The following is a 27,090-nucleotide window of genomic DNA, read 5'->3' on the forward strand; positions in this document are numbered from 1 at the left end:
AGCAGGTTTCTAGGACCGTCCCCTGTGCTGGGGTAGCTCTGCCAGATTTGCTTTGGACTTCCTGTTTTTTGAACTTGCAAGGCCTTTCTCTGCTAGCTGAGTCTAGCCATTCCTCAGAGGTTGTCAGCTCTGCCTCAGCAGCAGTGGAGCAACAGAGGGAGACCTGCATTCCCTTCCCATAAAAGCCAGGCCTTGCAGGTATCGAAGTACCAAGGAAACCAGGATGGACAGGCCAGGACCTGAGAAGGGAGCCATGCAGAACTGGATGTGCATTCTTGGGCCACTTTCCCCATAGCATTTCTATCAGCTCATGGCTTCAGCAAAGGCCAGAAGGTCAGGAGGGTGATCTCATGGGGATGCAGAGAGACAGCATTCCTTGGAAGGCGGCCACACAGCTAGCTCAAGGCCCAGAAGTCTAGGTAGGAGGCTAGAAACATGCAGTTTTTTCTTCTTTAAAACACTTATAAATTCCTGAGCCACTTTAAAAGTAAGAGGCTAAGAAGCTCGTGGAAAGGCCGCAGAAAGGCCAAGGGTGTTTCCAGAAGGTTCCCATGACTGAGGAAACTAAAACCATAGTTCAGAGTTTTAAGAAGGAAACATGCTGGAGAGCCACACCCTGAGTATAGGGTGACTCACCTGACTGTCAGGAAGACTAGTCAAGCTTAGTCAAGTCAGCTGAGTCCCTGAGAATAAGAAGACCTGCTTCATCCAAGTGGCCACCAAGGACATCTCTGAAAAGAAAACATAGGCAAAGCGTCTACGGTGTGGACATGTAGTTGAGAACCACCAGGAACACAAAGAGACTGTCTAAGATGGAGAAGGGGGCAGGAGCAGACCTCAGATGGGTTCAAAATAAGCATAGCTAACATATCCAAGAAAAAACACATCAAAGGGCAGATGCTCATCAGACTGGACAGCCTTTAAGAGGGGCATCACTAATTGGGGAAATGTGATAACTGATTCAGAGCTCAGTAAGAGGCAAACTTGTCCCCATGAAGAGGGGACCAGCGAACCCAAGCTCAATTGGAACACCAGGCTACAACAATGAGATTTTACAAGATGGTGAAAGCAGAAAAAAGACTAAGAGACACATGCAGTAGTAATCCAAATCTGGAAGCCTAGAGAGGAGAATATAAGACAGCAGAGGTGAATATTTGCCTAGAGAATGCCAGAAAACTCCTAAGACTGACAAGGGTGCTAAAATCCAAAACATGAACCACCAAAAAAAGAAAAAGGAAGAAAATCCATGCCTAAATACGTTCTTATTAACAGTGCTAAAAGTCAAAGACAGAAATCATAAAAGAATGCCAGGGTAATGATGGTAGCATCAAATCAACAGAAGAAGACATCAACCTAGAAATGTCCTCAGAGGTGAAAATGGCTGCCGATTCCTTCCCAGGGACCATAAAGCACAGATGCCCCAGACAGCTACAAATAGAAATTTTTTTTTTTTTTTTTTTTTTTTTTGGTTTTTCGAGACAGGGTTTCTCTGTGTAGCTTTGTGCCTTTTCCTGGAACTCACTTGGTAGCCCAGGCTGGCCTCGAACTCACAGAGATCCGCCTGGCTCTGCCTCCTGAGTGCTGGGATTAAAGGCGTGCGCCACCACCGCCCAGCAGAAATGTTTTTATTAGGAAATTTACACTAAGAGAAACACTAAAGGAAGATTTGGGATTTGTGTGTGTGTGTGTGTGTGTGTGTGTGTGTGTGTGTGTGTGTGTGTGTGTGTGTGTGTGAGAGACTTTGTAGACCAGGCTGTCCTCAAACTCATGCTCTACCTGCCTCAGCCTTCCAAGCACTGGGGTTACAGGTGTGCACCACCAGGCCTGGCACCATCAGTTCTTCAGTCAGAAGGGAAGCAATCTCAAAGAAACAACCAATGAGTAAGTCTAGACAGCAGCGACAGCAGTGATCTACACGAGACCTAAGAACTTGACCCAGTGGATGAGTGTGGGGCATGTCCACTGCAGAACTTCCTTTTAACTGCACACAAAGACTGTATCAGCTATTCCTCCCTTTTTCTGACTAGCTGGCACTTAGAGCACTTTCTTTTTTTTCTTTCTTTTTTTTCTTTTTTTCTTTTTCTTTTTTTTTTTTTTTTTTTACCCACTCCACATTCCCTCCACCCTCAGCAGGCAGGTCTTGGTTCTTTACCTAGAGGGGTGACTCACACTTCATTCCTGAAGGGTCTGGGACATTTATCATCCTTCCTGGATTGGGCTGTTGTGGTTTCCTCCTGACCTTAATCATAAGGCATGGAAAGACCAAGAGTTATCTTAAAGGATTTCCTGCCTTCCAGGCACATTTTCCTTACCTCCATTGAGGAGAAACAGTTCAGTTTCTCCTTTGGTGATCTGGATCACCAAACAGTAATAGTAAGTTGTGAAGGACAACCACAAGCCCAAAATGGCCAGGAAAATTTGAGCTTCTAATACAATGGGATTGTTGTACCTTCTGGCAGAAACACTCCCTGCTCTGGAATCAAGAATTCTTCCCCAGAAGAACAAGAGGTTGCAGAAACAAGAAGCAGAGATATGAATGCTGGTACTCAATTCAGTTTTCCAGTTCAGGGGCCTATCCATGATGATGGTACTGTCCACATTTCGGGCAAGTCTCCCTCTTCAGGCAGATCTCTCTGCAAACACACAGAGGGTGTCCTAGGTGACTCCAAATCCAGTTAAGCTGACAGTGAAGAGTAACCATGGAGGGCTACCAAAACAGACCATATACTGGATCATAAATCAAGCTTCCAGACAATTTCAGTTTCCTGCTCTCAAGTCACTAATTAGCAAATTAAACTAAAAAGCAATCATACCAAAAGTAGAAAATCCTCCAATGTTTGGAAAATCATCAATATATTTCTTCAGCAGATAAAATCAGAATTAAAAGCAGAAAAAGATTGAATTGAATTGTAGTGAAAATATATCAGCCCAGAACTTAAATGTTGTAGCAAAGCTATATGCTCAAGAGAGAATTTACAGGCATGACTGAAGATAAAAGAAAGGAAATAAAGCTGGGCATGCAAAGTCATCCACTGCTTATCCACAGTGAGCTGTTCTGAAGAAATGTGTTGTTAGCAACATCATGTGAACAGCAGAGCAGCTTATTATTTATCCCTTAAATCAGCCAAATCACGCAATACAAACCTAGATGGCATGTGTCAATATCTTGGTGTGGCCTCCTGATGCAATTGAGACATAGTACCCATAAGATGTTGGAAACCACGGTCCATGACACACAGCAGACTACCTTACAGTTGCTTTTTCCTTTGTAAAGTGGAATGAGCACACACTAAAATAATGACAACAGTAGTATGGCACATTGAACGCTAAACTAGCAACATGGCCACATACGATCACCAACATGGTGTGCTATGTACAACAACAACAACTATGTTGTTTCACAGGACTGGCTGCTGGAGGTCTGTGTGCACAGATCACCACACAGTGATGTGCAATGCTGTGGAGGTTCTCAGCCCCACTGTGATCTTCTAGGGTCACCGCCCATGCAGTCCACTGTTGGTTGAGGTGTTGCTAAATAGCACATGGTTGCACTTTGCATCTTTTTTTTTTTTTTTTTTTTTTTTTGGTTTTTCCAGACAGGGTTCCTCTGTGTAATTTTGGTGCCTGTCCTGGTTCTCGCTCTGTAGACCAGGCTGGCATTAAACTCACAGAGATCTGGCTGGCTCTGCTTCCCGAGTACTGGGATTAAAGGCATGTGCCACCACTGCCTGGCACACTTTGCATTCTTACAACAAAACTAAAATACGCCATGTAATGTCAACCTGCTTACTTCTAGGAACTTCATTTGTGTCTCTCTTCCTGCTCATTACTTTGGCCACACTGATCGTCTTACAGTTCCTTTAGTGGACTACATGACTTCTTGTCTCAGGGCTTTTGCACATGCTGAAACTAGCTTCCCCTTCCTTTCTCTGGCAGCTCCGCATCTCACAGGAGTCAATTCAAACATCATTTCCTCTGCTAAGTCCAGCCTAGGTCAGGTTCCTTGGCTGGGCATTTCAAACTTGTGCCCTGTCTTTCACAGTACTATTAGACCATAGTGAACATTTGTCTGGGAAGTTGCTTTCTCTGCAATACCGTTTTCTGTATCTCAAATGTCAGTAGGCTCTTCTTGGCAGAGGCAGAAGCTGCCCTCTTCCTAGCTAGAACCTCAATTCTAGCATGCCATCAGGAACAGGAGCCACACCACATGTGGTAAACGAATGAAAACACGGACAGAGTTTATCATCTAAGTAATCATTCGGTTTACTCGGATCTGTTAGCAATGCTCCGCTGTCTTGGAAGGAAACTCCCACCGTTTCTGCCACCAGCAGCTGGCATTCATTCCTGTGACATTTACAATGCAATTTGCAATCATTTGCTAATCCGAAAAATCTCACAAACATTTTTTCCTTTGATATTTAAGGAAAATACTTTCTAACTTTGCACTGTTTACTACATGAGGGAAAAGACAGTGTTCTGGAAACTCTATCAAATTTTTCTCCACCAAGCCAGTGCTGTGAAGCAACTCAATGACTGCCATTATTAATGTCTCTTAGTACTGGCTGGAGCTGGACTCACAGACGGTTCACAAACAACATCTACTTCTTGAACTAAGTCCTGAAGGCTGGAGAGTCCATGTGGCCCAATGGTAGGCAGCTCCTGAGGAGTGAAGTCCACCACCCTGCTTCATGGACCGCACCTTTTCCCTTTGTCTTCTCGGAGTAGGAGGGACAAGGCAGTGCCCTGGTGTCCCTTTCATATGAACACTGATCCCACTGACAAGGACTCAACATGTATGACCCAATCATCTCTCAGAGACCCAGCGGAGTTTCTGAAGAATGCTGACTCAGCCTCTAGCCAAAAGTCATGCTGCTACCACCACCAGCAGCTGACGACATCCCACGGGTCCCTTTTGTATGCAGACTTGCTGTACCATCATGTAAAGTATTACGAAGTGTGTCCTATTTGGAGTTGAGGAAATGGAGGTCTCTCAGAGTGGAGTGATTTGCTAGTAAGTACAGGGCTGAGGGCTGAGCCAGTCTGCCAGGCCTGGTGGCTTAATGTCCCAACTACCTACCCTAGGTTCAGAGAGGTCTTAGAAAGGCAGCAGAGGGGCTAGAGAGATGCTCCATGGTTAAGAGCATGCAATGTTCTTGAAAAGGACCTGAGCTTGGTTCCTGGCACCGATGTGGGTGACTAACAGTTGTCTGTGACAGACAGACAGACAGACAGACAGACAGACAGACAGACACACACACACACACACACACACACACACACACACAAATAATAAAATAGATTAAAAAAAAAGAAAGACAGCAGAAACACAGACATAAGGGAAGGACAGAGCTCTGAAGCAGTCTGAGTTAAACTTTAACCCCAGCCCCACCATACATTCACTGTGTTGGTCAAATCAACTTAACAGGGAAAAGGAAAAGTCTACTTGGCTTATAGATTCGGAAGCTTTAGTATGTGGTCACTTGATACTGATGTTTTGGGCCTGTGATAACACAATAGACCATGTAGGGAACTTGTGTTAGAGGAGCCCTATTCACCTCATAGCAGCTGGGAAGCAAGGGCAAAAGATGAGGGCCAACATCCTCTTCAAGATCATGCCCCTAATGTTCTATCTCCCTTTTTCTAGATTGTATCTTTTAAAGGTTCTACCATCTACCTTATGGCTGGTATCATATCTTAAATATCTGTGACTTTGGGTGGGTGGGGCAGGTAAGATACCAACTATATCACCAACTGAGATCTCAGGCAAAGTAAGGGTCCTTGCAACCTTTTCCAGATCCCTCTCCACGTGTACACTGACAGTAGCAATAGCACACTAGAGAACCAAACTGAAAGTGGGCAAAGCTATATACTATTCAATATGGCTCAGCAAGCAGCAGTGGTTATCCAGGCATGCTACAAACATACACAAGGCCACTGACTTTCACCTGGTAAAAACCATGCTGGTCCATTTCTACCTTGTCTTCAGAGGACAGGAGGATGTAAGAGTGGCCTGTAACAATGAAGTCAGGCTTACAGGGCATATGACAGGGCACCAGGTCCTTAAGAGTGAATCAGTCTCAGCTTCCCACAGGTGAAGAGGCCCCCCATATGGCCAGAGGTTGCACTGCTGCAGTGGCTGTCACCTGGCTCTCCCTACCAGTCTGACATGAGGGTTTCACAATCCTGGGTGAAGCTAGTGTGCAAGAAGAGCCTTTCTGAAATGTTTTGCTGTCCCTCCATCAAGGCAGGGACGCCTGTAGGCAGATGACACACACTTAGAGGGCATCTGAATACCCTCTATTATTCAGGGGACATGCAATGCTCAGGCCCGTGGGGGTGGTGGGGAAGGGGCAATACACCAAAGGCTGTGTACATACCTTTCCTTATCTCCTTCTACCTGATTTGGAAAACCCTGTCCTCCCACATTTCCACATTCCCACTGTCACTCTAGGACTTAAAGTTTTAAGACTGTTATTTCCTGTCCCCAAACTGTTTCTTCCTTGGTGCTGCTTGCCAGCACTCTCCTAGCTGCAAGTGCTTCAAACACGGGAACAGAAGCCCAACACAGTACCTTATGCCATTCCACCAAACCCTCGGGCCCATTCTGACTGTACATCAATCCCATCCCATTCTCCTGGCTCTTCACAAGGTTATCTCTTTGTACACTATGAATATGTATTATTTTCACTGGCTTTATTAAGAGCTGATAACCTAGAGCTAGGCAGGATTTCTGGGGAGAGAGGATGCTGGGAGGAGGAAGGGTAGAGTCAGGAGGGTCTCAGAAGTCTCGAGAAGATGCAGAGGAAACAGATGAACATGCTGCACTAAGATAAGGCACCAAGCCACGTGGCAGAATATAAATAAAAATATGGGTTAATTTAAGTTGTAAGAGCTAGCTAATAACAAGCCTTAGTTATTGACCGAGGATTCATAATTAATAGCAAGTCTCTGTGTGGTTATTTGAAGAGCCAACTGGCAGGACAGAGCTGACCAGTGGTCTTGAAGAAAAACTCTGCCTACAAATGGCACCCAACGTGGGGCAACATATAGCCACATAAAACCCGAGAAAGCGTAGAAAAGATTCCAAACACACAAAATGGAGTCAAATGTAGCTTCCTGGTAACCACCTTCTCTCGGGTAGGCTCAGGGCTAGTGGCAAACAGAGGAGCAGCTCTTTTAAGAGGCCCTGCTACCGAAAACTTAAATGGGATTCATGAGCAGCTGACGGCATGCTACTTGGTGGCAGCATGAATCCAAAACCTTCCCAAAGTCGGGGCAGTTAACATGGCTCCCTGGTATCTCTGCCATGAGCAAGACTCTCAGGGAACTGAGTGGGGAGGAGCCAGCCACCAGCATGCCATGAGCTAAGTTGCATAGCAGTTTAAGTTTTGCTGTTACAGACAAAAAAAGATTTCAGCTGCACAGTAAAGACAGATCCAGACGAAAGAAACCTCTAAACTGGTTATAGTATGTTTAAAAATATACATAGGCTAGAGAGAGAAAGGAGAAAGGATATATACATATATATATGTACATATATATAGTCATAGAATAAAAATAGTTTAAAAGTGATAAAGTCCTTAAAAAAGGAATAAAGTAAAATAAAAAATACTAATAAGCCACATAAAGATAGGAAATACACAGAGAGTCTGGATCCTATATGTTATTGCGTTTTCTTTGAATTTTTTGAGTGCTGATGAATGATCAATAGCTGCTAAGAGATATTGGATTATGAAAGCTGCTAGATTAAACCAACCTTCATATTTAAAAAAATATCTTGACTTCAAAATGGAAGTCAAAAGGTATGTTGCTTAGGGGAAGAGGTTATGCTTTTATTTCCACAGGAAATGAGAGGCTGTGGAGTCATTCCAGGTTGATATGAATCACGTTTGATCAAGGAAAGCTCCCTGAAAATCCTGGCTACAGATATAAAGAAATAAACCTAGAAAAACTACAAAACACATAACATATATTTTACATGCCTAAAAATAAAACAAAAAATCATCTTTGACTAACTTGTGTACAATACACAGCCTATACTTGTATTAATGTAGATATGTATGTTACCTTCAAAAGTTTATATATTTTCAGAGCAAGGGAACCAGATACCAATAAAGATGAATGGCCCAGGTGATCCAGCATCTCAAAATGCCTCTGTTACAGTTTCCTCAGAGTTCTGCATCTAGAACAGCTTCAAGGCTGCTGGCTGAGATGGTCCACCCTCACAAACTACTCTAGCCAAGACTTAACAATTATCCTACATTTTCTCAGGATCCCTCAAAGATGCCAGTGCCCCCAGACAACAGGAAGCTTTATAGAGAAAACAATGCCCAAATTCTCAAAAGATTGGTTATGAATGTTTGTCATCATTTAAAGGAGTTGGTTACAAGTTTTTATTGGTCTAGTCAAGAAAAAAACTAAACAAAGGAATTAAATTCAAAGATTTCTTTCTAAAGGAAAAAAAGGGGTATATGATATAGAAATGAGATAAAAGGGTAGACTATTGATTCTGCTTTAATCCAAAAAACAAATATTTTTTTAAAGATTTATTTATTTATTATGTATACAGAAGAAGGTGCTAGATCTCATTACAGATGGTTGTGAGCCACCATGTGGGTGCTGGGAATTGAACTCAGAACCTCTGGAAGAGCAGTCGGTGCTCTTAACCTCTGAGCCATCTCTCCAGCCCCAAGAAACAAATATTAATGTCAAAATATTTTACATTGGTATGGACTCTGGTTTATTGATACAAATTTAAAGTTAATTTGTTATACAGGATGTATGTTTCTATTTTTGTTTAGGGTAATATGCTTATGTAGCTCATTTAAACATAATGTATAATTACGAAATGCAGGTTAATAGTCATCTATAATCAAATTTGTAGTCATATTAGGTATGTTTTCAAGGTTAAACAGATACATTTAGATAGAGAGATGGTCTTCAAACACTTCAAAGATCTACAGAATATGGCATTTAAGGTGTTTAATAACCTAAGGCTTTTTATGACAGTGAGATACATCTGCTCCTGACAGCACCAAATTACTTCAAAAAAGATGATGCGCATCAAAGAACCTCCATATTGGAGTTTACTTTTTTTATGGCAAAAGCTAGTCGTTTGTGCTTTTGCCCTTGCAAAGCTAGTCCCTTGCCTCAATTGCTGATAGTATACTGTCCAAACTGAACCAGCAGGATGTTAAAAAAAAAAAAAAAAGACGGCCAAACTTTGCAAAGACAAAATAGGACAGCCCTTCAAAATTCCCTGCTTCTCAAAAATGTCTGTCAGATATATTAGACCTGTAGGCCAAAGTCTGATGCCCCAATGTTGCAGAAGAACTTTGGGTGACTGTCCAGACAGCCAGATGTCCCTGTGGTTAGGTAACATTATAATCTTTGTCTTTGATGGAGTTAAAGACTAAATAATTTTCTTAAAGTTTTCCTTAGTTATGATAAAAGGTAAATTAGGTATAACCTTAAGGCTCACAAAGATAAGATAAATAAGAGAAATTTTCTCTAAATTTGCCAAATATAAATCAACTGGATATTGTAACTATAATTCTTACTTGATAACTGTTGTTATATATAGTTTTACTATGTTAAAGTTAAAACCCTCTTTTTTAATCTGACAAAAATAGGGAAATGCTGTGGAACAATTTTTTTTGTACACTATGAATATGTATCACTCTCATTGGCTACTAAAGACATGAATGCCTATAGCTAGGCAGGATTTTTGGGGAAAGAGGACACTGGGAGGAAAAAGGGTGGAGTCACAAGAGTCTTAGAAGTCTTGAGGACGTGCAGAGGAAGCAGATGAACTTGCTGCCCTGAGATAAGGTACTGAGCCACATGGCAGAATATAAATAAAAATATGGGTTAATTTAAATTGTAAGAGCTAGTTAGTAACAAGCCTGAGCTATCGGTCAAGCATTTATAATTAATAATAAGACTCTGTGTGGTTATTTGAGAAACTGGCTGGTGGGACAGAGCTGACTGGTGGTCCTGATGAAAAATTCTGCCTACAGTTATTCATAGCATTTTCACAAGTACTCTGTCACCTCACAGCTATTCAAACCTTCTTCTCATTTTGCCAGATCAACCATTTTGTACCATGTTGGGCTTTCCTGGTGACTCACCCAATTTTCTGGGAGAGAGACTGCCAAGGGAGCAGAAGGGGTTGTAGGAGTTCATTGGATAATTCTAGTCTCCTGGCACAGAGACCATTTTCACACTTAAATGAGGCTTTCCTTCCCCAGGGATCTGCACCCAAATGATTCATAAACAAGCCCACACCTCCCTGCTTCTGATGTCCTGGTTCAGAGTGTTTGTGGACAACACAGGAGCCTGGCAGATGGGGCAGAGAACCGGCCTATGAGCTTTTGACCTCTGTGAGTCCTTTTCATTTGGAAGCACAGTATGGAGTGTCCCGAGTGTGAGTGGCCTAGGCTAGAAGAACATTGTGTGTTCAGCAGGAGCAGGAAGCTCCCACAGGGAATATGCTGAGATACCCCCAGCCCTACTCTTTACAAAGTAGAGGACCAGGATGAACCCCCAGGTCCCTTGGAGCCTGTTTACTGCCCCTTACCTAGCTAGATAACAAAGCAGCTGCTGCCCCAGAGAAAGACAGTGGCTGCAGTACACTGCAACATGCCAAGGAGCTGGGAAGAGCTGTGTGCTAAGCTGGGCAATTACTGATGGCCAATGGCTACCTTCAGCCCAGCTGAGGGGCTGAGGAACAGATGGCTGTCTTGTTATTAGAGAAATTTGCCATCAGGCAGGTGGTGGCAGGTTTCAAGCCACACAAGGAGATTTTCACAAATGTAGGCAAGTTTACAAAGAACAATAAGCAGATTCTTACTTTATTGTGCTCTCTGCTTTTGAAGCCGCCTCATGGAATTGCTGGGAAGACAGTTTATATATCTCGACATTCTACAAAAAGAAAACACAGAAATGGTTACCAAAGATTGCCATCTCCTTCTGGAAGCCTGTGGGACAAAATCACACTAGAACTGGACAGATGCTAATATCTTAACTGGTGTCAGCACAGCTTAGGTCCTAGCTCCCACAGCATGCTGACCACTGTGATGGAAACCCAGAAAAGTGACTTTCTAACTTTTAGTTCAGGGCATGGCAAGCTGCAGGCTACAGGTCAAATTTGCTGGCCACCTTCTTTGTAAATAAAGTTTCATTGGCCCATGACCATATACACCCATGTCTCTGGCTGCTTGTATGCTATAGGATCAGTGGAATGGCTGTGGTGGAGCCTGCATGGTCTGAAGCATTTATTACTAGTAAAGAAAAATGTGTTGAATTTGATCTACTCCAATCCCTACTGGACAAGTGGACCATGGTGCCTAAAGAAGTCAAGTGACAAGCTAAAATAGCAAGGGGGCAGTGCCAGGGCTATCCAGTGTCTTAATTCCTAGGCTCTGCTGCTTCCCATGATGCACTGTGGGAGGTTCTGAAGGCATGTATCTTGTCCTTCCTGAAGTTATCCATTGCGCATATACTTACACAGCCAGGCTGGCAGGGAAAGCCTAGGAACAAGAACAAGCCAGCTAGGTTTGATCCTGGTGCCACATTGTGATGATGGGTAAGTTGCTTAACTTGTTAGTCACTCTGGTCACACAGGTCTAGACTAGCACTTTCTTTTTTCTCTAAAGCTCCAGCATCTTCACCTGCTCTCAGAGACTAATACTGACACCCCTTCTAGCCTTAGGACATTGCACTTCAGGTGGGCATGCTCACACCCATGCATGGTTGGATAGACATATAGGGGTGGGGGAAGGCCAAACCTGGAGGCTGAGACAGAGTGGGTCAAGTGGCCCCTGTGCAGAGGTGTAGGGTGAGTGGTCAAATGTCTTGAGTAGGGTATGAATAGCAGATGCCTATGTGTGGTGTGCCAAGGTCAGGCCCTTTGCATAGCATTCACTCCTAAGAAGGGACTCTCCCGGTTTCACAGATGAGCAAACAGCTTCAGGTTCATTAGTCAGTTCTTGCAACAAGTGGATGTGACAGTGACGGGACTGTGAAGTCTCAGAGTTGTGTTTCCGTGCATATCTGTCAGGCTCAGCCTGGCTCCACCTACCGACCTGCTGAAGAAAAGCCAAGCCAGTCCCTGGATGGACAGGAAGAGAGGTCTGGATCAGGGTTGCTAGGAGAGCACACCTTGTGGTGTGGAGCCCAACAATATCTAGAGGGAAGGGAACTAAGACAGAGGACTTCCTCTAGGGGACCACAGGTGTGCATGCAGGTCTGGGCTGCAACCAAGCTCCACTTTGACCTGCTCTCTGACATTCCCACTGTCTACACTTTCAGGGAAGGTTGACTGGGGGGTCAGCATGGAAAGGAGACTCTTTCAAGGGAGCTTAGGAACACAAAGTTCCTAAGCGGGAGGTCCTTCTCCAAGGCATGCCACTAACTCCAGCACACAACGGGCATGAAGTAAATACAGGTCTTCCTACAGCCTGGCAGTGGAAGATCTATATTAATGTTGTGCCCAAGAAGGTTTTCTGCTTCTCCTCTGGAGTCCTCACATCAAGAGAGTCAGCTCTGCTTTAGGATAGTGTAACATTCCCTGACATGGCTATCCTGGCTGAGGCTAAGGGCAGAGGTAATCTGATCAGTATGTGCCTGTTCCTCCAGCAGATATGCTTTTGTGTCATGCTTGGGATCACTGGGACTCTCTGCAGGAGCCTTCTGAGGATGTGGCCTCATCCATGGACCCACAGTATGATAGCACTTTGGCGTGTGCTGGCCACAGTCTCTGGGTAAACCATTTACTTCCTCCAAGCTTTGTTTTCTTAACTGCAGAGTGACAGAAAACCAGGAACACAGATCTCCCTCAACCCATACAGCACTGTGTAGTTTCTGAAGCCACAAAGAACCTCATACTAAGTTCCTTCCATGGAACCTGGTCTTTCTTCCCCATAAGAAATCTGCCTGGTTCAACTATCTCTGAGTTTCTTTTCTCCTATATGTGTTCACAGGGTCAGGTCACAGGCTTCCAAGCCCAGCCACCTGCTGAGTCCCTCTCAGAGAGAGGACCCAAGGGCTGAGATGGGGCCCATCCACTGTGGGCAGACACAAGAGGAGCTACTGCTCTGTATGGTAAGCAGGACACATCTGTCCCAGGGGACATGGAGCCAATTATGTGGTCAGTAGGATTTGTCATAGGAAGTGTCCACAGGCCAAGAAGTGGTTATGGCCACTCCACTGTAGCTTCCTCTATTTTCCTCAGGATGACTCAGTGAAAATCCCCAGCTGGTCTCATCCTGTCTGTGCAGACCCATGGCAATGGGCTTTGTCATAACCGCTGGTCCAGAAGCACAGGAAGGTCTCCCAGCCACAATGGGGGTGCATCATGTCACTACATTTGTTCATGAGCCCCTGGTTCTCCAGCCTTCTTCCTTGAGGACAAGAACCCTGTAGACTACTTGCCATCATTGTGGGCTTCTTGAGGACTGGCCAACTTGCTCATCCTGAGAACTACTTGGTATTGGGAGTGGGTCCAAGGCGAGTGGAGCCTGTGCCCTGGCCATGTGGGGTGCTCAGACAACACAATGTCACAATTCCAAATGAGCATGAGGCCAGCAGTCTGATGCTCTGTGGGCACCTACCAAAGCAGCCTGCAAATTTGATCAGATTGTCTTCTTGGAAGCTGATACCTGAACTGAAGCAAATCAAGGTATCTTTCTTGCTCCCTCTCATTGCCTCTGGTGGTTCTGACAATGGAGCTCATGGCCTAGTTCATGGGAGACTGACACTCCAACTTTAAAGGCACTATTTTTGTCACACCAATATTTTCCAAAAGTGAAAGCAGGGAAGGGGCCATAGTAAGTGGTGAGCTTGCTGAGGTTTGTACCCCAGCCGCCCCATCCCACCTTCCTCTTTACACCCCCTTAGGTGAGGTCATGGCACACTTGTGAGCACCTTGTTGGCAAACAGTTTGTGGGCAAGTACTTTAATTAGAGAGCGTTCTGTGAGGCATACTGTGGGTGAGCACACAGAGAGGGAGCACTCTGTGAGCAAACACACTGAGTGAGCACACTCGGTGCGGGGGAGCACAGTGTGGGTGAGGGTTCTGTGAGTAAGCGCTCTGCACCTCCCACCATGTCCTCTAGGCCAAAAAATTCTCCTACTGTTGTAAAGAGTGCTGAGGAGAAGTGCCTACCTGCAATTCTGTGTGTGAATGAGCATATCTACAGGGAACATTCTAGAAGTCAGGTTCTTGAGTTAAAGAATATATTCATTTCCAACAAACTAAAGGGTGAGCAGATATGAGCCAAGCGAGGAGGAGGTCTCATGAGGAGAGACAACAATATGGATGGTTTTCTGAGGGCAATGTGGGTATATGTGGGAAGATGGGCCTGTCAAATGGTCAGAGTGAGGGCAGGGAGGAGCCAAGAGGAGCCCTGGGTGAAGTAGTCTCAACTTCAGGCTCAGAGCCTGGGTTGGTTAGCTGGTTTCTTTTGTGTATCTGAAACAAGATTTTGCTCTATGGCCCAGGCTAGCCTGGAACTCAATATGTAGACAAGACTAGATTTGAAGTCGGATTTTCCTATCTCAGCTTCCTGAGTGCTGGAATTACAGGCCTGAGCCACTACACCTGGTCAAGCCCTGGCTTTTTAGGTGAGGGAATAGCAGAGAGCCCTATTTTTAAAAGGACAGAGGTAGCAGTAGGTGATGGATTCCTGTCCTCACAGACAGCCATCAGCAGTGGAGGGTCCTCGACCACTGAGGCCCAGGGACTGGGAGCCACAGACACCACAGAAGCTCATGGGCTTCTGGATGCTCTCTGATGGGCCTGCACTGGGCCCACATCATCAGTCCTCACCATCACTAACTGTTGTTAGTTTTGGAGACTTTTCTTCCCCATAGATTCCTCAGGTTCCCACTTCTGGATTGCATTTTTCCCTGCTCTAGACAGCTGCCCCTCCTCCTGCGCCTGCAGCTGCTTCTTGAGCACATCTGAAGGCAGAAGACCTGATCTCCATTAATTAAATCTGCCATTAAAAATTAAATAACGTGAGTAAGAAGGTGTGAGTATTATCTCTGTGGGTTTCAAAAGTCGCAGTGTTTCTTCAATTACTTCCCAAGCAGTTTTCATATTTCATACTGTCTGATTTCTCCAAGGGCCTGGATTTGCAAGATCAAAAGTGTGTGAGGGTGAGAGAAGCAAGGTGGGAAGGCGGGGAAGGCGGGAAGGCGGGAAGGGAGGACGGCAGTAAAACACGTCATGGGCAGGAGACATCTACTTGCTGTCCCCAGGCACAGCCAGGAGAAGCAGAATGGGAGGATGCCGGGGCATAGAGATCTGTGGCAAGTCTAGCAAGGGCAGATCAGGGTAAGGCCCATGTGTCCATGTATATGATGATGGTTATAAAGACAAGAGCTTATTCTTCATGCCTAGAAAAGAGCAACTCCTGGGCCAGAGCCCCAACACAGACAACTAGGCCAAAGGCATTCATGAATGACCTACTAAGGGAAGCAAGGCTGGGTATCATAGAGACCCAGCTTGAGAGAGCCCACAGTGTTAGAGAGGACTGAGGTTTCCCCAAGCTGACCAAGCACTATGGAGATACAGAGCAGGGCCATGGATGAGTCACAGAGTGAGGCTACAGGTGCTCAGGTCAGGAGCCCTCCTAATGTGTGTCATGGGCAGGACTTCCATGCCACCTCCTCTGCTTTTACTCTGCACAGTGAGAACAATGGTGGAGTAGCCGGCACAGATGGTGGGAATGAGGGGGGCAATACATTATAAAGTACTTATACAATGCCTGCCATATAGTAGACACTCAATAAATGTTTTAAGAACTTAACAAACATCCCTCGACTTCATGCATATGAACCACCAAGGCCAGCAGAGTGTCTGGAAGAGTTCTGAGTGCTGAGGAGTGAAAGAAGGCTCTTCAGGGGGCATGACCTCCACCACCAAGGGCTTTTAGTCTCTTTTGCTCATAATCTATCCCCAGAGCCTATGAGAGGGCCTGGCACAGGAACTGCTGAATAAATGCAAACCAAGGCCAGAACCACATGAGTGATGCACAGGCTAGTTAGGAGGCAGCCACTGGCTGAAGCTCTAGCAAGACAGTTTCCTAAGCTCCAGCTCTGCACTGGGCCTGCACTTAGGGATCTGGCAGGCTACTGTAGACCAAGTTGGGGTAGCACATGGTATGACCAGGGCATAGGATACTAATGGCATGGCTTATGGGGGAAGAGAAGGGGGGATTGAAGTTCAGGAATCCTTCCAAAGTAGTGGGAGTATTTTAGCACATGCTGTGGGAGGATACAAGAAGCAAGAGTCACATGTGTGCTGGCTCTAGCAGCAATGTACACAGAATTGGTATCCAATGGAGGTGAGAAGCATGCCCTTTCAGAAGGTTCAGGGGCCCTGCCTGGCCAGGCACTATAGTATGAATAGCCCAGAAGGCCAATTCCTGGAAAGCTCATAATAGTTAATCTTGAGGTAAGAACTTGGCAGATGAAGAAACTGAGGAGGCCCAGGAAGGCAAAGGGACAGCCAGGGTGAAAAGACATCAAGCCAAAGAGCAGGATGGGACAGTCACAGGTTTCTCCAACAGTCCTATACTTCCCTGCTGTGCCTAGCTGTGACTCAGGAAGAAAAGTAGTAAATAATGGGAGTACTGATACAACATAGATCTGAAGCAATTACAACCAAGAAAATATATTCGAGGCTAGAGGTGAGGTGGGGTAAGGAGCATTCCTAGCTATATCAGTATAGGCTGGAAGGGGCCCAGAGCTGGAGGCCAGAGGGAATACCAGAACTTTGAGAGATTGAACACAGGACAGTCCCAGGCCAAGGTGCTGCCAGAGTAGCCAGCACTGGCTGTCTGGGGGGGAAATCTGGAACCTACCAGCCTAATTGTCAGAAGCTTTTAGAGATGGAAGGAATGCTAAGAGAAGTAAAGATGATTAATGTATTCAGGATTTGGAGTCTCTAACCTGAAAAGAGTATACCAGCCTTTTTTTTTTTTTTTTTTTTTTTTTTTACTGGTCTAAATCTTTAGCATAATATATCAAGAGTGCAAGTGCTAGACATGGAACCACTGCACTACCCAGGAGTACTGAAAGTTAATTCTTTTAAGTGGCTGCACAGCTGATCATAGCCAGAAATACCCACCCTGTAGAGAGGAACCCCCTTCCTGGCTTGCTTCACTCTCCCCTAAAGCCTGCCTCCAGCCCCAGGTATAGGCCATCCCAAGACCGACTGTGTCCCCATGTCAAAGCCACAAGGTTCTATCTTTTACCCTCACACTCTCTATTTCTTGCCTTCAGAACCTGTCTGTGGCAACCTAGCCCTCCCTAGGCTAGACTCCAGCCTGCCTTCAACATAGTTCACAATTCTTGAGGCTCTGGGCTGGTTTCCTTGTCTATTCTCCCTGTGAGCCACTCAGCCTCACATGTCCCCAAGCTCTACATTCCCACTGCCAGAAGATGATTTTGTCTGACTCAGGATACCATTGGGTACCCCATTCCTGCCATAACACTTTCTTCCAGTGATGGACACACCGATATCTCTTACCCTTAGAGGGATACCTGCCACACATCTGGGGTGCTAATCCCAGTTTCAATGGATACAGAATGGCAGGTACCATCCTTAAGTCTGTTTACTCATGAATCTAGTGGGCAGTGATTCCCAGTGATGCTTAGAAATGTACTGAGGACACAGCCATGAATGGATCCAAATATGCCTTTCATGCCTAGCTCAACACACCATAGTTCCAGGTGTGAGGGGATGAAGTCCTTGTTCCACAGAGCTAACAGTCTGGATATGGAAGAAGTAAACAGATAATTTCACCCAGTGGCAATGCCACTTAAAAGATCACACAGCACTTAAGGGGCTGTGGTTTTCAATAGCTGTCAGGGAAGGCCTCTCCCTCTGCCTGGTCACTTCAGGCAGACAGCTAACAGACGTGAAGTCAGGGTTTGAGCAGAAGCTATGGGGTGACTGCACTTGGTGAATTCTTGATAGCACAATGAGCACAGACAGACTTCTGGGGATGAGAAGAACGGATACTGAAGGTCATCCAGGGCTGACCAAACATGCAGAGCCTAGTCTAGGGACAGTAGAAAGCCACTGGAGGGTGTGCTAAAGGGGAAATGGCACCAGAGATCCCTTCTGGAAGGACCATGCAGCATGCAGCAGCCTAAATGGAGGGCAGTGGAGGCAGCCTGGCTATCTGGAGGCTACTGCAGTGACCTTGGTGAGATGGCCAGGTCACTTAGTGGAGGACAAACCATCTCTAACAGCAGTGATGGAGAATGAGGCACAAACCTTAGCTTTGGTCTGTGGAGGTGACCAACTCAGGACAAGGCTGGCATTTTCGTCAGGGTCTATTTGCTAAATCTTGGCTGAACATAGAAAGCCTATGTCCTTATTGTCTACAATAAGTATCCTACTGACTATACCCTGTTCCCTCTTTCTCTGTCCCTTCAACAGTTTCCTTCTAGAGAGCCTCCCCAACTCTCACACCCCACCCCTGGTATTTTCATTACAGTCCTGCACTAGAGAATGCCACCCTTCCCCCAACTCTTGGAGATTAACTGTCAATTATCACTGCTTCCTGTTCCTGGGGTCCCCATGTCAAGCCGCAAGTGAATGCAGATGATGACTTTGCCTCCTGGTCATCTTAACTCCTCTCCTTGCTCCCCACTGGGCTCTTCTCAGTGGACTACTGCAGACTGCACTGTATGCATATGCCTTTGATGTCCCCTGTGGCTGTATCCTCTGCCTCCAGCTCACCATCCAGGCAGTGGTAAGAGTGATCTTTACAGACGCTCTGGACTAGGAACTTCCAAAGACCCCTAAGATTCCCTCTGGAGACATGGCCTTCTGCTAATGACCTTGGTACTACCCTCAGTCTCTGGGCTTCACTTGCAATGCCTTATTCTCAAAGCCTCCAGGATGTTCTAGACATTCCTTCCTCTGCTAATTCTTCCCTGTCCACCTGGGAAGCTCCTATTACTGCCTTGAGGCCCAGTAGCATCCCCTCCACTGAATGAACACTCTTCTTTCTCTCTAGTCAGACTTCTCATAGCCTTCTCCATGCTCTGTATTAAGATATGCTTTTCAGTAGCATTTCTCACTGTGTATTGCAATCATCTGCTAATTATCTACCTCCCCTGGGAATTGTTGAGCTCTAGGGTAGCTTTGTATCTTTATTGTCAATGCTTGGGCAAGCCCTGGGCCTAACCAATTTTTATTTATTTGTTTGTTTATTTATTTATTGAGACAAGGTCTCTCTTTGTAGCCCTGGATGTCTTGGAACTCGTTATGTAGGTCAGGCTGGCCTTAAACTCACAGAGTTCTGTCTGCCTTGGCCTCTGAGGTGCTGGGATTAAAGGTGTGTGCCATCACACCAGGCCCAACCAATGTATGCATGCTTGAAGGATGGCTGAAAGGCATTTTCAGTTCATTCTGGAATGCTCTGTGCTCATCACCTTTGGCCGATATGATTAGATCTAAGTCCCTCAACCAGCAGGATCATTCTGAAACAATTCTATCATACCCTCTCCTTCCTCTTCCAGGGCATCCCACCCTTACCTTTCAGGTACCCCTCATTCCTAGGGCATTAATCTATGCTCTTATTTCTTAACATACCTGCTATCTAAACCCCCTATACCTTTTCAGGTATGAACTGCTAATTAGAGTGGTGATGTGGTTTAGGTGAGACCCTCCCAGAAGTATTTGCATTTGTGAAGAGGCAGAGGGAGAGGGAAACCATACACACACACACACACACACACACACACACACACACACACACACACACACACTCCCTGCCATTTTGCCACTCCCTGTTGGCTCTATAATCTCAACTGTGTCTCCCAGCCTTTCAGCCACTTCTGGGGTTGTGTGTGCTTTGCTGGGTGTGTAGCTGGGGTGGAAGAAAAATTTACTGTTTTATCCTTGAGCATGTTTGCTTTTATATATGTGTACATAGCATACATATACATCATACATAGTAACCAAAAACTTGCAAGGCTGTATTAATTGACAATAACTGAACATTTTCTTGAATGACTTGCACTGAATACTAAACGTGAGCCACCAGACATTCAGGTGTGAGAGGCTTCACCCAGAAACTCCTTTTTATGTGAGGGCAAGATTTGGGTCTGGATGTGAGTAATCCTTTGGCATTTTGGTCTGGAAATGACAGAAGGTGTACCCTGTAGCTCCTTGGGTAGGGCAGACACCACAGAATTTATCAGAACTGAAGGAAAGATGACCAGTTGTGTCTCTGGCTCCTTCCACCAGAGCAAAACAGCCTGCAACAATAGGTAAGAGGGTGTTCCCTGACCCTGACCCTGACCCAGCAAGAGAGAGCCCAAGAATTCTCAGAAGGTTTTGTATTTGAGTTCGTGAGAATGGGTCTGAAAAGGTGAATTCAGGGTTGAGAGTTTGCTACAGAAAAACTTCCCAGAAGTTCCTGCTAAACAGTCAAGAATAAAAAGGTCAAAGTCCTGTTTGAAGGGATGTAAGAACTAATCTCTGAGATTGCTGCAGTACTGAGAGGTCAAATTCACTTGTCCAGACCTGAGTTTATGGCCGGGGATTGGAGTCCCTGAACTTTTTGAAGCCAGGGGACGGGTATTAGGAAGAATGGCTAGCACAGAGCTTGTACCCTGTGAGAATGGAGCAGCCCTTAACCTGGATATACAAAAGCCAAAGCAGATGGAGGGAGTTTAAGAGTGTATTTGGAGTAAGCAGGAATGACAAAATAATCTACCACTGTAATCACTCCACCGGTGGGGGATGGGGAGGAGGCCATGCAGCAGGGAGTGGTGGCACTCCAACAAACACCAGGCAGCCAGCCATGCTTTGGGACTGCTGGTTAGGTGGTTTTGTTTTTGTTTTTTGACATTTGAAAACATAATTGAATAGTGAATATCCAGAGTATGAAAATAAAATGCATAGCCTGACACAAAGAGTGTGAGTCTTAATTCTAGCTTTGCTACTGATGGGTGATGTGACCCTCAATAAAATTACATAGGGTCTCAATGCTGTGGCCTACACTGACTCTCTGTAGGAAGAAAGAGCACAAATTCTCAAGGACAAATCCATAGCTGTAAAGTTGGAGGCTGGAATGCCATGGTTAAGGAACAGCTGTAGGCCTTGGGGATCTAGCCTGCTAGTTCAAGCTGAGGTGCACAGAAGGGCTGTGCATTCAGGCCATAGAAGACATTTCAGCTTTTTGTGCTGATCCTAAAGGTTCCATTTGCAGAGGAATTACAGAAGCAAGGCTGGCTGAGACTGCACATTCAGCAATTCTCAGCCTTTTGTGACAGGTCCCTTCTGGGAGACTCCTGAGAAAAGGTCTTATCTCTCTTAGAAGACTTCTGTAAGAAGGATGTGCCCCAGGCAGGCAGCTCTGAGGATGTCCTGCCCCTTTCCTCACTGAAGCAGCCTTTCTTTCCACTTAGTTTCTAGCTGGATGGTCTTAGGCAGTGGTGGCCTTGCAGCGTGGAAGGTTACTGCAGAGCCACTAGGATCTACATGGCCCAGGAGTTCCATCAACACGGGATCCCTTGGGTCTCACACACACCCACTCTTGACAAGATTGCAGATTCATGTGTATCCGATGCCTGAGATACAAGGGAAGAAGAAGCAGGCCTCCCAGGACTCTGTCTTTAGAACATCGCGTTGCTTTAAAAAAAAAAATCTGAGTCTACTTGGTTGGGTTTTGTTCTTCGGCTTACCTTGGTTCTTATACGCTACTGTGTTTTCATATCTACAATTTCATGCGCCTGACAGCCCCACAGGGCTCTAAAGGCAGCTGTGCTATGGCCCTCAGCTCAGCCTTTCCAGTGTAGGTCTATGGTTCCCAATCCTGGCTGTACTCTGGAATCGCTTGAATCATTTTCATAAGCTGTACCTGAGTCCACCCGCAGAGGTTGGGTGCTGGTGCAGGCTGGGTCCTGTGGGCACAGGGATGTAAAAAAATGCTCTCCTCGGGGATGTTAATGTGAAGTTAAGGTGGAGAATCACAACTCGAGCTTATATCCTAGGTCTTCCACTTACTATTGTTGTGCCTTCAGGCAAGATGCATAATTGTACTCCATCTTAGTTTCCTCAACTATCCAATGACAGTGGGAAGAAAACACCTAGCAAGTTTCTTCCCTTCCTCAAAGTAATGCAAGAATCAGGAGACCTAAAGGTGGAGAACATGGTACAACTGGCAATGCAGTTGTCACTAAGTCAGTGTGACAGTGGTCACTGGTCCACCTTCACATGAGGTCCCATAGAAGAGCTAGAACATACAGTAACTGATGCCATTGAGTCTTCACTAAGTACACAACTCTTCCTCCTCAGGAAAGCTGCTTTCAAGCGATCTCCAAATTCTGCTTGCACTGTTTAGAAAAAGCCTAAGTCCCAGAGAAGAAAATTAGCCTGAGCTAGAGTCTGGAACCCGCTGCCTCCTCTTGCTTGCAGGACATGTTAGGATGTGACATGTCCCTGCAGACTCATGGGCTGAGTATGTGGTCTCCAACTATGTTAGGAGGTTCTAGAACCCTCAGGACATAGGACCTAGCTAGAGGAAGTAGGCTACTGAGAGTGTGTCCTTCTCCCTTCCTGTCTCTCTTTTCTCTTTGCTTCCTGTTTGCCAAGGAGAAAAAAGCCTCTACCACAAGCTGCTGCCACTATAATGTTTTGCTGAAGCGCATGGGGCCAAGTGACCATGGAATGAATCCTCCAGTCAGCTAAAGGAAATAATTACACCCTTAGGTTTTTTTTTTTTTTTTTTTTTTTAACGCCAGGCATTTTGGTCACACCCACACAACATCCAATATAATGCCTCTTAGAGACTATGAGCTTTCAGGGTGGGTGCACCTGAGTCAATCCATTCCCCATACTTTTTCTTCCTCTCTGACTACTCTGGATTTCCTTTGGGGAATCCACATGGGTCTACAGAGGCGAAGGCTGGTGTGAAGTGTCCATGGTCAGGCATCCAGTACATCAATGCCCTGGTCCCAGTATGATGAGTAGCTGGTGATGGTCCAGCCCAGATAAACTAAACTTAAGATGCCTGCTGGAATTCCAACCCAAAGCACAACTTATGAAGTGAACTGTATGTCCCCCACCCTGCTCTGATTATATGTTAAGTTAGCATATAACCTTACTAGAAAATAAAGGTCACTACAGATGCAGTTAGCTAAATGAGGTCATCCTGGAAAAGGGTGATCCAATCTAGCATGACTAGCATCGTTATGAGAAGTGGAGATTTGGATGTGAGACACATGCACAGGGAAACTGTCATGTAAAAACTAGAGCTGCACCTCCTCCACAAGCCAAGAGACTACCAGGGTGGAGAGACAGACCTAGAGCAGACCCTTTCCTAGCACTTTCAGAGGCTTTATGACCTGCCACATTGTGACTTGCAGCTTCCAGCCTTTGTTTGAGCTTGGGGTCCTTTGTTCTCGGATCCTAGCAAATATAGACACTTGGTGCTGCCATGGCAGATGTCATTTACCACTTAGCTGATGATGCAGCAGTACCTCCTTAGTACCAGGAACTGGCTCAAGGACCACAGTGACCTAAGACAGAAAGAGGGTCTCTTTAGGGGCCTGTGGGCTGGAGGAGTGCAGACACGGTAAACTGGCAGGGAAGGGAGGAGCTTACTGCTGCACTGCAGATGAGAAGGGACCATTTCCAAAGGGCTGAGACTTAAGTGATAAAGGAAGAAAAGGAGGAAAAAAAGTCAAACAATCCAGGCTTAGAGAGCCTGCTCCTTCACTTGTTATCGCTATTGCCATGTGGAGCCAGGCAGCAGCCCAGGCTTGGCAGGCCTGTTCCATCTCTTGCTACCCACATGACTACGTGGAGTTGGGTAGGTCAGGCTCAGTGGCCTTGTTCCCTGTTCACTTGCTCCCTGGGTATCTGTGTGCAAGAAGTATGGTTGCTTATCATGGGGTAAGGGCATGCTGCCCAGCACAGTGCCTGGTATATTCAAGTGCACTGTGTATTTATAACCATGTCTGTTAACTAGTAACTTTCCAGTTGAGGAGAAAAGGAAATCTCAGAAGGGATGAGCAAGTAGCAGACAAACTTTCCAAGTCTTTACCTTTCAGCTTTGCTAAGGAGGAAGTGGGAGGCCCAGTACCAGGTCTGCCTGTCTCAAGAGGAAGCTAGCCCATCAGGAAGTGAACTGGGCTGGAGAGGTGGTGAGTTCAGTGCTGAAGCTGTAGACCTGAGGAACCTGGCCTGACACTGCCAGACCTATATCAGCCACATTCACAAAGCTTCATCCTGACAATTGTTTAGGAGGGAGCTCTCCATGTGCCCCCCACCCTGTGGTTCTCCGTGAAACATACGGTAGACTCTATGTCCCCTCCTACAGACGAAGACTGAGGTCACCATCTTCCTTTAGAATCTCAATGGCACTTGGTCTATACAAAGCAAGTTCCATGCTCATGTTCTAATTGAGTCTACAATGCCAGGCAGCTGGAGGAGAAGAAGGTATGGAGGATACCTCAGGCAGAGGCCCCATGGGGATACCCTGGGAAAAGTTCAGAATGGCCCGAGGTTCTCATCACTCAAGACACAAGAGCTCCTTAAGATCCCTCAGCCAGAGGCCAGGGCACCATCTCTATATAGATTCGAAGAGATTCAGACAGATGGAGAAATCTGCACAAGGTCACAGATCCTGTGAGCAGCAGAGGCAAGGTGGATATTCAGGTCTGTGTGACTCCCCACATCATGCACCATGCCACTCTCCATCACACAATACTGAGCGAGTCCTTCAGTGAATAAGCAGAGAGCAACAGGGACAGGATGAGTCAGATGAGAGACAAGTATGCTCTGTTCCTAATATCTGTTAGAGGAACACCCTATCTCCAGCACGTTAACCACAGTGTTGCCACTGTGTTAGTCCACGAGAAGAAGAAAAATACTCGTGAGTTGCTAGCTACAGATAACACGACAGTCTTATGATGAGAACCTTATACATATCATGGCACACAGACACACAGGAGGGCTAATGACACTAAAACACAGCCGGCCTCCACGACAGAGATGCCAGCCTGCTGGAACAGCTGATCCATCCATGGGGCCTGTCAGCAGATCTCCTCTACCAATCAGGGCCTCCTCACACTGAGTCTCTGCTCCCTCACCCCTTCCTCCGGTTGCTGGTGACACTATGCTCTAGCTTGGCCTGGGGTGAAGACTATTTGGGCAAGCTTCTAGGAGGAAAGCCATTATGGCCACTTGTGCAGCAGTGGGCAGGCACTCCTTGTAACCACAGTGTACTGTGGTGAGGACGGTAAGGCAGGGAGGCCTGGGAGAGGATGTCCATGGAGTGGGTAGGATGTGCTAGGGGCAGAGAAGCTCACTTCTCTGGGAACACACTGGACTGAAAGCATCACCAGTGCACACACCCTTCTAGAAGTCATCCCAGTCTGCTTACCAACACAGACAGCAGCTCAGGCAAGGGTGTCTTTTAAGGTGACCCTGGACACACAGGAGCAGCCAATTCTCAGCCTGGCCAGTATTCTATGAGCATATCTAAGGAAATGAGATGAGCCAACCAGATTTCCAGAGGGATAAACAGAGAAGCAGGCCAGTAGACAATGGAGGTGACACAAGAGATTGCCATGGTGGCCAGGGCCAAGGTAAACCAAAGCCATTCGAGAGAAATGCTAAAGAGGCCGGAGAAAACCTATGCGTGCACAGACACCGGGCAGTGGCCAGCTGACACAGCCCAGTACAGAGGAGAACCATGGCCTGCCTCTTCACTCCTAAGATAAACTTCCACTTTTGGGGCAAAGGACTTCAATCTAACTAATGCACTTCTAGTCAAGTCCCCATGAGCAGAGTGGAGCTAGCACACGCCCTCCAGGGTCCGGGGGGGGCGGGGGAGCCTGACATGCCTGAGGCAAAGAAGGACAAAATTTCTTTGAAATTGCCTCTTTTATCTTGAATTGTAACTTGAATTTTCTGTGCTATTCCATAATATCAGTGTTTGCTTTAATATAAAAATAGCATTTCTCCTCTCAAAGCTTTGTGTCAATTGGATATACCAGGAAGACATGCCCTTTTTGGTCTGTGGTTTCACATCCCATATCCCAGGAGTGGGAACACATACTGGTGGACAAGTACCTGGAGGGACAAGCTGGGCTAAGGACTTGCACCTACAGATTGGGTACCAGAGCGCTCTGCTGCATACAAATTGGTCTGGATATGACCAGGGCCATTTAGGGCCAAGAGACCCAACTTAGGCCTGGCAACCATGCAGCTCTGAGCACCTACAGTTCTCAGAAAGGCTGTGGCTCAGCCCCACTCCCTCCCACCTATGCCATGTACATGAATGCCAGAGGGGACAGTAGTGTGTGGGGGATAAAGCCAGGAAACAGCGAAGGGCCGTGTTTGGAGAGAGGAGCCACATCTTCCTGCCACGATGCCCTACAAAAACCATGGAAGAGCACAGTGAAGACCCAGAGAGTTTCAGGAAAATGCTTAGATAATGGTGAGTTAGCTGCTGACCAGGACAGGAATGGGAGACCTACGCTTATGCAGCCCACAGGACACTCAGAATCCTATGAGCACCCCCTTCAGCATGTGCAGAGGGCAGCTCTGCCCTCTCCGCTGCAAATGGGCAACTGGATACGGTCACTCCTAATTGTCATCTCCAGTGTTGGCCCTGGTGAAGTTCTTCTTTCTAGAGGACTCTCAGAGGAATCTATTCCTCTTCCTATTACTCTGTGCCCTCCGGCAAGTCACCTCAGTCCTCTAGGTTGTAGCAAAATGAGGCAATTAGATCACATTGATTTGGAGGTTCTTTCCAGTTGGAAGAATTTATTATTTTAGCTAGGTTACAGTTAACAAGAATAAAAACAGCTTCTCCATCCCAACAGAAGGAACTGTAAGACATATTATTAAAGTAGAAAAAAAGCAAGTTACAGAACAATATAGTGTGATTCCATGTGGGTAAAATATATGCTTGAATATGCATTAAAAATCTGAAAGATATGCAAGAAAGCACTAAGAAAGGTGACTCTCTGCTGAGTGGGATGGGGGCTGGTATGAAGGCAGTGCTCAATTCTACAGTGGCTTGAGTGCTGGACCACATGGAGACA

General features: G+C 46.0%; 1 protein-coding gene across 2 annotated transcripts in view; it reads right to left on the reverse strand.

Annotated features, from left to right (window-relative positions):
* Chchd6 (coiled-coil-helix-coiled-coil-helix domain containing 6) overlaps positions 1 to 27,090 on the reverse strand; it is a 215,093-nt gene that overhangs the window by 31,511 nt on the left and 156,492 nt on the right. The window contains exon 6 of one of the 2 annotated variants that reach the window (XM_052722105.1): positions 10,853 to 10,923. The exons of the other annotated variant lie outside the window; for it this stretch is intronic. Within the exon in view, the coding sequence (XP_052578065.1) occupies positions 10,853 to 10,923 (71 nt within the window). The remainder of the gene's footprint in view (positions 1 to 10,852; positions 10,924 to 27,090) is intronic. 2 annotated transcript variants of the gene reach the window in all.

This window comes from Peromyscus californicus, unplaced genomic scaffold, assembly GCF_007827085.1.
Source record: "Peromyscus californicus insignis strain IS unplaced genomic scaffold, ASM782708v3 Scaffold_6__1_contigs__length_162567912, whole genome shotgun sequence".
In the NCBI taxonomy this organism is placed as follows: domain Eukaryota; kingdom Metazoa; phylum Chordata; class Mammalia; order Rodentia; family Cricetidae; genus Peromyscus; species Peromyscus californicus.